The sequence below is a fragment of the Tasmannia lanceolata genome, unplaced genomic scaffold (assembly GCF_043159265.1).
Source record: "Tasmannia lanceolata isolate RefF3 unplaced genomic scaffold, GAP_Taslan_0.1 ptg000005l, whole genome shotgun sequence".
NCBI classification, from domain to species: domain Eukaryota; kingdom Viridiplantae; phylum Streptophyta; class Magnoliopsida; order Canellales; family Winteraceae; genus Tasmannia; species Tasmannia lanceolata.
The window spans coordinates 8,146,197-8,157,361 of NW_027518682.1; the positions used below are offsets into that span (position 1 = coordinate 8,146,197).

General features: G+C 38.6%; 1 protein-coding gene across 1 annotated transcript; it reads left to right on the forward strand.

Annotated features, from left to right (window-relative positions):
- Window positions 1-1,343: 1,343 nt before the first annotated feature.
- Window positions 1,344-6,878, forward strand: LOC143877344 (putative trehalose-phosphate phosphatase F). Its single transcript, XM_077379346.1, has 14 exons — window positions 1,344-1,418; window positions 1,573-1,665; window positions 3,455-3,575; window positions 3,700-4,183; window positions 4,303-4,443; window positions 4,577-4,648; window positions 4,775-4,903; window positions 5,515-5,571; window positions 5,660-5,761; window positions 5,855-5,932; window positions 6,042-6,111; window positions 6,204-6,274; window positions 6,362-6,454; window positions 6,542-6,878. The coding sequence occupies exons 4-14, from the start codon at window positions 3,884-3,886 to the stop codon at window positions 6,593-6,595; spliced, it is 1,167 nt and encodes a 388-aa protein (XP_077235461.1). The 5' UTR covers window positions 1,344-1,418; window positions 1,573-1,665; window positions 3,455-3,575; window positions 3,700-3,883; the 3' UTR covers window positions 6,596-6,878.
- The last annotated feature ends 4,287 nt before the right edge of the window (window positions 6,879-11,165 follow it).

The window sequence follows — 11,165 nt, forward strand, 5'->3', positions numbered from 1 at the left end:
TTTGAATATCTCCTTCAAAATGTTATTTATTTATTTCTTTATTACCGCACGTTTACTATAAAATATTAAGAAGCATATAAAGAAAAAATGATTCGACCTAAGCTTTCAAAAATCTAGAAAGCTTCAAAAGAGAGCGTGAATACCTAAAAAGTAAAAAGAAAGTTCCCAAGAGAATCCAAAGAGAGGGAGAAAAGGTAAAGGTCATATAACTACACACCGACGGCCGACCCAAAGACTTGTAAAGGATCCCATCCTCGAAACAACCAAAAATCATATTGGGTCCCACCAGACCAAAATTGGAAATTCTCTTTTAGTAAATTTTAGGCCGTTCTGGACTTTTTGACCTGGTAAAAGCTGAGAGATTCCAGCTCGGATGGGACCACGTGAAGTACTTGGGAACCACAGACTCCTACACCGAAATCCCACGTGATCTCGGTGCTAACCGTGGATCCATCTCTGCGGGCCCCAGTTCCTTAAAAAAAAACTGCCACCCAAACCACGAGTGCCAGACGTGTAGGAAAGCGACGGGAGCTATAAATACGTAGCACTTACGTGGCGGCCCCGCAATTGTCCGATTGCCACGTCACGACTGATTCAGTCACAAGTGTCGTCACGATAGTTAGTTAGCCACGTGTCGGTGACTAGCAGTTGATGGGGGGTGGGGGCCAGTGCGTTTGAGAGAGAGAGAGAAATACCTGCATTAGGCAAAATCACTTAAAACTCTGATTTTATTTGAGGAAGACTGCTAGAAAAACGGGAACCGGTTTCCTTAAAATAACGGGGCATTTGAATAGAGCGATGATAAATTAGCACCCCCTGTTGGATAATTCACTCAAAACGCGTTAAAGTCTGCCACGGCCGCGAATTATCCTGCATGGGGTGCGAATTTATCATCGCCCTCTGAATATTGCCACTTGTGCAAAACGACCAGAAGAAATCGGAGCCATTTATTGTTTCCAACAAAATGACCAAAATAACCCTATGAAGGATTTTGATTTTCGCGATCATAATCCCACATCTTCCATAACCGTCATTGGTTTGCTTTGGCTGTTAGATACTCAGAGGTGAACTCTGAAGGCTTCCAGGGGATCACTCCTGTGAGGGTGGGTTTATTCGAAAATTTAAACATTTAGGAAGGGCATTTTAGTATTTTCGTACCATAATTTTTTATTTCCAGAACGAGGTTCTTATTGAAAAACCTTTCCTTATTTTATTACTTAAATTCCTACCATCTTCTGCCGGTATTTCCCGGTTTCAACGACCGAATGACCGTTTCGTACGTCTCTTCGGTGACCCCAACTCTATAAAAGCCCGAGCCCGAAGCCTTGATTTTCTTCTTCTCTCTCTCGTTCTTTCGTCTCTCTATTCTTAAGACTCCCTTCCATTTCTAGGGTTTTCCAACATCCTTTCCTTCAAAGGTTTGATTTTTCTTAGCTTTTTTCTTCTTCTTTTCTCTCTCATTCAATCTCCCTCTTTCTTCTCTTTTTCATCTCTGTTTCTTCTCATCTTCTAGTTTTTTCTTCTTGTTCTCTATGTAATTAATGCATGACGATTATTACTGCTTGACTTTAGGTTTTCAATTCGTTATCTGCATTCTGGAAGCTCATTTCATTATCTGCCTTCATTGATAAAAGAAGGATTTCGTTTTTTGGATTCTTGAATCAGGTATGATATCGTCGGTGTTTTTCTTTTCTTTCAAGTTTTCAATGTTTGTACGCAATGCTGTTGGATTTAATTAAAGAAACATGTTATAGAATTACGGATCTTCATCGGGTCCCTGATTTCGATTTTCTTTCAATTTCCTGTATTTCTCGACGGTTGATTGATGTTTGTCATGTTTCATTTGTCTCTAATATTGTTGGCGATCTTTTATTTTGTTTTTCTGTCAAGACACGCATGCCCTTTTTTGAAAGTTAGGGTTTTTTAAAAGGAAGAGAATTAGATGTTGTTTTATTTGGAGCTATAGAGGGAGGGAAATATTATCCTTTTGAGGATTCGAAGACATGAGATGTGTATTTGAGCAGTATTTTTCCCTGGTTTGGGTCTTGAGTTCGTGGTCGTCGATCATCTCTAGGTGTTATTTTACAAGGTTAGAATTAGGATAAATTGTCAATATTGTTTTCACCATGGTTACTGTTATTATCGTTCTCTTGCTGTTGAGAAAGTGGTCCCAACATTAGCTCCCTAATCTGGTTACTGTAGGTGTTTTGTCTATTACTGTGGAATAAAGTTCAATCGCGGGTCATAGTCGATGTTTAATTTCCCGATGTAGACTGACTTGGGCTGCAAGTCAGTCTACATCGGATACGCGGATTTTAGAATCTTGGATTTCCTCAAAATTGTAGATGGGAGATTAGAGAAGAAAGAGACCAGCTGTCGTTTTATGATTTCTCGCCCTTCCTTCCGACAGCAAGAGTCCAAGACAGCAGCAGATCGTCCCATGTTTTCAGGGTTTAGAAACCTCAAGATGGGGGAGAAATTTCTAAAACCTGGATTTCTTACTTAAAATCCAGGAAACTCTGTCAGGACAGCATAAAGCAGCTTATTATGAACCATCTTTTATACTGTTTTCAAATTAAAACCTGGATCCTAAAATCCGCGTATCCAAACGGCGTTTTGCAAATGTCCAGTTTCCCCAAAAGTCTTAACACGTTTCTAGTTGCTACACGTTTTTAGTTTTTTGGCTTTCTAAAAAGTGTCGTAGCATATTATACAGTATTTGATGTTATTAAGTTAGACGGTTGGGTTGTTGAGTTGGTAAGTTTAGGGATATGGGTTCAATTAGATTTAGGAACTAGAGTTTTCATGTCCAAGGGGTTGTCTTGGACGATTGATTATTTTTTTCTGGAAAAAGGTACGTTGGCTTTCTTCTTAGTAGAAAATCTCGTTCTTTCTGGAATCAAAGAGCAGTTCTTTGTGGATTCAAAGAGCAGCCCTTCGTGGAGTCGTTCTACGTTCTCTGTGTGTTTTCAAAGTACTGTTGTGGTAAATGACAAGGTTAGACCTAGTAAACCTTTTCTTTTTCTTTTGTTTCTGTTTTTACATTTAAACTAATCCTCTCCCTATGCTTGATCAAGTAATCTTCCTCATTACTACTCAATCTTATAATTTGTTTTAAGGGAGGTAGTCAGATGTAGAGTGTCCGAAGTTTCAGAAATTCTCATTTTCATTACTCAAAGCATCTATTGGGTGAAGTAGTATTTTTTGTTAATCTGTAGTTAATATCTAAAGTAATTGGTTTTATTCGTTATGAAGGGTGGCTCATATCCTTTGTCATCCTTGAAACTTGACTTCAGTATTTTTCATTCAAGAATGATACCACACTCAATAGTTTGATATTTTCCATTTCCATTCAATTTCCCGTAATTTATAAATGTCATATGCATCATAAGAATCTCTCCCTGCAACTCAACATAGAACAGTCCTTTGAATCATTTCTGTTTTGCCCTTGCAGAAGCTTGGAGAATCTCGCCCCAGCAGTTACAAACTACGTATTGCTAATTTCTTGAGGTTTTTGCTGGTTCAAATGTTCAGTTACCGGAGATTAAATGCAGTGTAGTTCTAGAGATGAAAAGGTATCTATTCGCAAATCTATTTCCAGCCAATATTTATCGCATTTGGTTTTTGTTTGAGGAATTCTATATTCAATGTCCAGACCCCAATTTACTTCTGTTTAATTACCACATCTGTGCTTGCCAGGTTTCAAGAAGCCTGCACTTGATGGGCTGCACTCACAACTGCAGTGACAAGAAAACATTCAAGAGGTGGTTTTTCATAGACAAAAGAGTTGGGTAAATATTTGAGTAGAAAGATTGTAAACCTTTTTTGATCCCGCTGTTAGATATCACACTTTTGTGAGAAGCAAGCTAGTAATCTGGATCCGATGGACTTGAAATCGAATCACGCTGCCCCTGTTCTTACTGACCCCGTGCCTATAAGCAAATCAAGACTAGGCATTCATTCTAGTCTGTTACCTTACACACCACCAGCCCCAGTATTATCCTCTAGCCTTTTCATAAATGCTCCCAGGAAAAAGGTCATACCTGGCAAACTCGATGACGTCCGTGCTGCTGGTTGGCTGGATGCCATGAAGTCCTCATCACCTCCAAGCAAAAAACTAAGCAAGGAGTCCAATATCGAGGTTGCATCTGATGAAAATGATGCTTTATATTGTTCCTGGGTGGTAAGTTTCGAAATTCCCAATCAGTATCTAAAGCTAGGTTAATTTTCTTTTAATTTTTAGGGATTTACACCTGGAAAAAATAAATAATCTGTTCGTGCCAATCTTTTCTGTTTATGCAGTTGAATTATCCGTCAGCTCTAACATCATTTGAGAAAATAACGAATTTTGCAAAAGGCAAGCGGGTAGCATTGTTTTTGGATTATGATGGGACACTTTCTCCAATTGTAGATGATCCTGATCGTGCTTTTATGTCTAATGCGGTAAGACAATCTTTCATCTCATAAACACAAATGAACAATCTTGTATGAGTGTAATTAGATCAGTTATTTTATCGGTACAGTCATCTTAAATGATTTTCATATTGGGATCACAGTCATTTCTAACTTGCTGCAGATGCGTGCTGCCGTTCGAAATGCTGCAATGTATTTTTCAACAGCAATAATTAGTGGAAGATGCCGTGATAAGGTATTATGTAGTGGTTACTTTAAATTGTATTTAAGGTTGTAAGTCATTTCATTACACTGGTTCTATGGAAATTTTCTTTTCTAATATCTGGTTCTAACTATATTATCCAATTGGGCTATTTCTCAGGTTTATGAATTTGTAGGATTAACAGAACTATACTATGCCGGTAGCCACGGCATGGACATAATGGGCCCAGTCACTCACACTGTGTCTGTTGATGACCATTCAAATTGTATTAGGTCTACTGACAAGCAGGTGAAGATTACTCATTTTTTAACTGGAAATATAATACAAACATGGATAAATTTTAATGTTGGTATGCTATATAGTTACGGCAAATGGGGTTTGTCGTTTGTCTGTGTTTTTAAGCAGACATACTATGTTCAGGTAGCTTAATAACATAATGACGGAGGACATGATATTTTTCACTTTCGAAAATGAAAGCAATGCCGCCATTCAAGAGGAAAAAAAAAGGAGCAGAAACATGAAGGCAATGCTGCCATTCAAAACATAATAAAGAAAAATGAAATGAAAGCAATGTTAGGCCCTTTAGTATTGGCTTAAATTAACTATGGATCAGAGGAAATGCTCTTTTAAATTTACTATGAATTTATAATTATATTTAGCATCAAAGCATTTTTATAAATATGGTTGGCTCGACCTTTGTTTGTGAGATGATTCTCAAGGGTGGTCTATCTTTGAAATAACACGTCACTACCGAAGGAAACCCGTCTGGGTCTCTGAATTCCTTGCTCATCATTAATTGTTATTTAGCCTACTTTTCTACTTTTATGTGAACATGGGTTTTTGCATTTAACTGGGACTCAAGGGATTAATCGAAATATGAATTATTTTGTGCTTTGTAGGGTAAGGAGGTAAATCTCTACCAGCCTGCTAAGGAATTTTTACCTATGATTGATGAGGTTTGGAAATGTCCTTACATCATGTACAGAAACCTCCAGTTTTAGTTTCCCCTGTCTTTGCTAAATTCATTGTGCTCTTCTGTGACAGGTTTTTAGAACCCTTGTCGAAAATACTAAAGGATTTGAAGGTGCAAGAGTTGAGAATAATAAGTTTTGTGTCTCTGTTCATTACAGACTTGTAGATGAAAAGGTAAGGGTTTATTCAGGATCTGTACATCAATATTTTGTATCACAACTGTACTGTGCGTTTTTAATTTTTTTGGGTTTTGGTGTTTGCGATCAGTATTGGGCTACTATTGCACAATGTGTTGATGATATACTAAAGGGCTACCCACGTTTACGATTAACTTATGGGCGGAAGGTAACATCCAAACCAGAGGTTACTGAACTAATCTTCCTTTCTTTTGGGAAGGTGGTTTATAGCTGATGCCTAAGTATTCATTAATTTGTATTTGCTAATCACTGTATAGGTTTTAGAGATCCGCCCAGTGATTAATTGGGACAAAGGGAAAGCAGTTGAATTTCTACTGAAATCACTTGGTGAGTACTTGATCTCATTTCGAGTGTGAGTTCCTCAATAGTTGAAGAGGGTTTTGCAGTGTTGATCTTACTTGGCCGATAAAATGGTGCAGGACTTGGTAATTCAGAGGATGTGCTCCCTATATATGTTGGTGACGACCGTACCGATGAAGATGCATTTAAGGTATCAATTGGTTCTTAACAATCACGGTGGTGAACATCTTTTTTGAATTATTAGTCATTTTATATACTTTTTATTGGCACGCACCAGGTCTTGGAAGAGGGAAATCGAGGTTATGGCATTTTAGTATCATCGGTGCCGAAAGAAACCAATGCTTTCTACTCTCTAAGAGACCCATCTGAGGTATAAGAAAGTGCTTCATGGTAAAGAGAACTTTGAGTAGGACATTCATGTTGTTGCTTACTATTTGCGAATATTCGAAATTTGCAGGTCATGAAATTTCTCAAGTACCTTGTGAGATGGAAGAAGTCGACTGAGGGTTAATTGGGGGCATATATGTGTTTCTAACAAATAAATGGAGGCGATGTGAGGAGGAGGATAGTACAGTTCATTTTGATGCACCAATTTCCCAGTCAAAAGCTTCTTCTCCCCAAGTCTTAATTCCAGTAAATCACTAATGTTACCCAAATATCACTCAAATCTCAAAATCCCCCTTCTTCTTTTTTGTTTGTTTTCTATTTTCATATCTTATTGAATCTATTGAATTGGTATTCAAGCTTTGTATAGTGGCAAGAAAATAAATTAATTTGAGGTCGTATTTGTATAAGCAGCTGTCTACAGTGTGAAGCTAAATTCTATTTTCTCATGGTTGTCCAACTAACACAATGGCCTACATATATTAAATCTTTTTTTTTTAATGGGTACCATATATTAAATCTTGCTCGAAGAATGAAACAAGCTGGATCGATTAGAGACAATGCTCAAGTAAAAGGGAGCCGGCCAAAGTTGAGACTGTTCTGTAACTAGATACTAGATGAAGAAAGCCATTGAATTGTAAAGCTATTAGGAACAATGCTTAAAGGTAAGAGGGAAGAGCTCAAGAAGATTTAATGCTTCAAAACAACGCTGTACAAACTAATTATATGGGATAGCGTTTCCCATCTTGTTCACTTCCAAATCCTCGTTATGCCTTTCCCGAGTAGAATTAGAGTTCTCCATTTCAACGTAAAAAGAAAAAGCCCAAGACCCTTCTCTCCAAACCCGAACACATGATTGGTTTCTGTTTCACTGAGAAGAATGAAACAAGCTAGAAATCAAACCATGTTATCCGAATTCATGAATGAGAGATCTTAAAATGGCACACACAGAAGGCCCTTGTAGAATTGATCATCGTGACCGGTGATGTGCTTAAAAGAATGAAGAGGGTAGACGTCTTTCTCCTTTGATGGGCCACTCTACCTTTGAGTGCCCCCAGATCTTCTCCAATCCATATCCAGTGACGCTCAAGGAACTCTCTACAAACGGCGGAAATGACTTCCATCCTCATCATGTTGTAGCTACTATCAGAAAGAGACCTATTCTCTTGTTGCTTTAGATGTATCTCTGTTTTATATTTATTTTAATGAATCTCTGGTCAGCTCAGAGGCTCGGACAGTGGCCCATAATAGTTGAGAGAGAAGCCAATACAATAACAGGGAATTTACAAGAGCAAGGGCCAAAGAAAGGTTTTATACATTGGAATTTTGTTGCCTTAGTTCTAGGTCTCAAAGTTTGATGTTGGAAGGTTGTGTACTCTGTTTTATCACTACCTACACCTCATTTTGCACATATAGCTGATCCTTTGATTCCAAAAATAAAGTGCATGGAAAAACCCACGACATCTACAGGGAAAAAAAAGAGGTCTGTTCCAACCATTATCAAAACCAGCATTCTAAAGAAGTCTCCAGATCTCAGATTGACCATTGGATCATTCCAGCCCCGTCAGATCACAAAAATGAAAAATCTAACTGTAAAAAAACAATTAATCAGGAAAAGGATGAAGTTTGAAGTTCCAAACTTCACAAGTCTGCCTAGTTATGACACTAGGGTCATCTGCCAAGTGATTTTCTGGGTTCCAGCTGGATAGAATAAAATCATCACTGAAATTGATGTAATAACAATGATAAAGAAGGTGCTAGTTATCATAGTTGAACTTCCTCCATAAGCTTTGTTCCCCAGACAAAAAGACAGGTAAATGACTGAAATGATATGTATTATAACTTGACATTTCAAGCCAATTATTCCACCAGTTTGGGAGAGGAGGTGAAAACAACCACTAGCTTGGTTGGATGCCCTGGCAAAAGTAAATTTAGCAGCTATTTCACAATGCAATGGCCCAGATAATCCCTCACTATGTAAACATCACTTGCCACAAGAAATATGAAGTTGTATCATAACTAATGTTCAGAAAAATAATGACAAAAAACACCAATTTATTTACACCCAGCAATCAATTTCAGAATGCTCAAATGTCCTCATCCTTCATTAAGGGCTGAAATCCTGAATGAGAAGGTACTAGAACAAGAGGCGCGAGCGCTCGCGCGGGCGCACACACAACTATATATATATATATATATATATATATATATATATGAGGAAAGTGAAGCTACACCGCCGGCTTAAAATACAATGGGCCCACGTTGTTTTGGTGATCCAAAGAATTCATTTGATTGGCCCTCACATAGATAGGATGTCCACCAAAAATCAGCTCCATAGGATCATCCCAACCCTACGATTTGTGGAGGCAAAAATGAACTTGTAAAAACCTTCACAAATTTGTCCATTTTTGCCTCCACAGTTTGAAGGGTTGGGATGATCCTATGGAGCTGATTTTTGGTGGACACCCTATCTATGTGAGGGCCAATCAAATGAATGGTTTGGATCACCAAAACAATGTGGGGCCATTGTATTTTAAGCCCGCGGCAAAAATGGACAAATTTGTGAAGGTTTTTACACGTTCATTTTTGCCTCCACAAATCGTAGGGTTGGGATGATCCTATGGAGCTGATTTTTGGTGGACACCCTATCTATGTGAGGGCCAATGAAATGAATTCTTTGGATCACCAAAACAATGTGGGCCCATTGTATTTTAAGCCGGCGGTGTAGCTTCACTTTCCTCATATATATATATGGGAAAACTATTTGTGAGCTCGATCTCATATAGCTTATACGAGCTCGAGTGCCACAAACACATGGGTCCCACATTTTTAGGGTGATCCAAAGCATTCATTTGGAAGGCCCTCCTATAGACTACCATAGACAGGGTGTGTACCAAAACTCAGATCCAAGGATCATCCTAACTCATCCAAAAGTCGAGGGAAAAATGGACAGACATTGTTTGTCCACAAATCTGCCAATTTTTCCCTCAACTTTTGGAGGGGTTAGGATGATCCATAGGATCTGATTTTTTGTGGACACCCGATCTAGGTAAGGGCCTTTCAAATTAATGGTCTGGATCACCAAAAAAATGTGGGCCACCCTGTTTTGTGAACTCAAGCTTATACTCAAACTTTAGAAATTCCTAGCTTATCACCAACTATTTTAGAAATTCCTCACTCATCAAGCACTCATAAGCCATGTATATAGTGACAAACATTTTTCACTCACCACTGTCTTAATTAGATGACCTTGGTCTTCGCCACTCCAAATCGGATTTTCTCAAACTCACAACTGGCAAATATCATAAATACAATCTCTTAAGATTAACCAATTCTCCAATGCCTTGAGGAGTTCTCTAATGGCCGCACATCCTTGAGATATAGAAATTGTAGTTGTTTAGGTCTCCTTTAAGCGATTTGATACCGGTACTTGTAAGACCAAGATTCGTAAGAAGCACTAGAAATGGTCTTAGGCATAAGTTTTCTTGGACGAACAACCACAGCAATTAGGCCTAATTGGAAGTCTCTCTATTTGGTTTCGCATTAATGAAACCTCTCAACCCCTTCCCACATATTCTCTTTGGGTGTCTCATCCAAGCTTTTACAAGGAATTTTGGGGTTGTTGCAAATTCTCGATCAAGTCGTGCATCTAGACATAATCGCTATACTTCTCTTCCAAGAGGCATGCATCCTTTAATCTTTCAATGATGTGGTGCCCTTTATTTGATGCATCCTCCCGGTTATCAAAATTATGAACAAATCCTTCCATTGCCCAATATTCTAACAGCTTAGTTATATCTATGGTATATTCCTCAGGATATAGTGCACAATAAGAGAAGCAGAGTTTGAACTTCAAAGATCGAACAACTTTAGGCCCCATACCTTCAATCTCTGGGGCAGACGATTCCTTGAATGGCCTTAGTGCATCCAGCCACACCTCTTTCCTTTTCTTTCCTTGCATAGCTCTTCCCACCGTGATGATTAGCCACCACACTCTTTCACAACCTCCTCCGCTAGCTCTCGGATGTCCGGCGAAAGCACTACCTCACCTGCTTTCTCGTGGAATGACACCCACAACCTCGCCAGCAAACTTAGCCACAACCTCCATTATCGATTATACTGTGAATGAAATGTGTAGTTCTTCCTCCTTAAAGCTAACAAATACCTGGGTGAAGCCAAGGGGGATGACAGAGAATCAGAGATTCGTGAAAACCCCAGCTTACAGATCAAAAAATAAAAATTGTGCTTAAAAGAATCCAAAATTTAGCCGGATGTATCCAATTTTAAGTTGTACTCCTTAGTGGTCGAGCATCCAATTTTCAAAATGTTAAAAGAGCAGGGCCTAAATAGACAGTGAGAAAATAAAAATGCAATGGTCTACATTCATCAAGAAAGCCCTTACAAATTGGACACTTAGAAGTGCTAGATGGGAGTGGATTTAGGTGTAGACCTATCCACAGGCCCATCGCGTGAACGTTTTGGATCACTGAACAAGTGGCCTCTACTTATATTTCTTTTCGTTCATGTTTTTCGTATGAAAAATGTGATCGGCACGTATGCTCTGTGATCCGACCATTGATCTTATAGACCATCAAAGATAGTCCCCGGTCCGTGCCAAACAGAAATCTTAGTGGCAAGATAATAATGTGTAAAAACTAAAGGGAAATGTTATCAGATCGCACTGTCACTTTATTAAA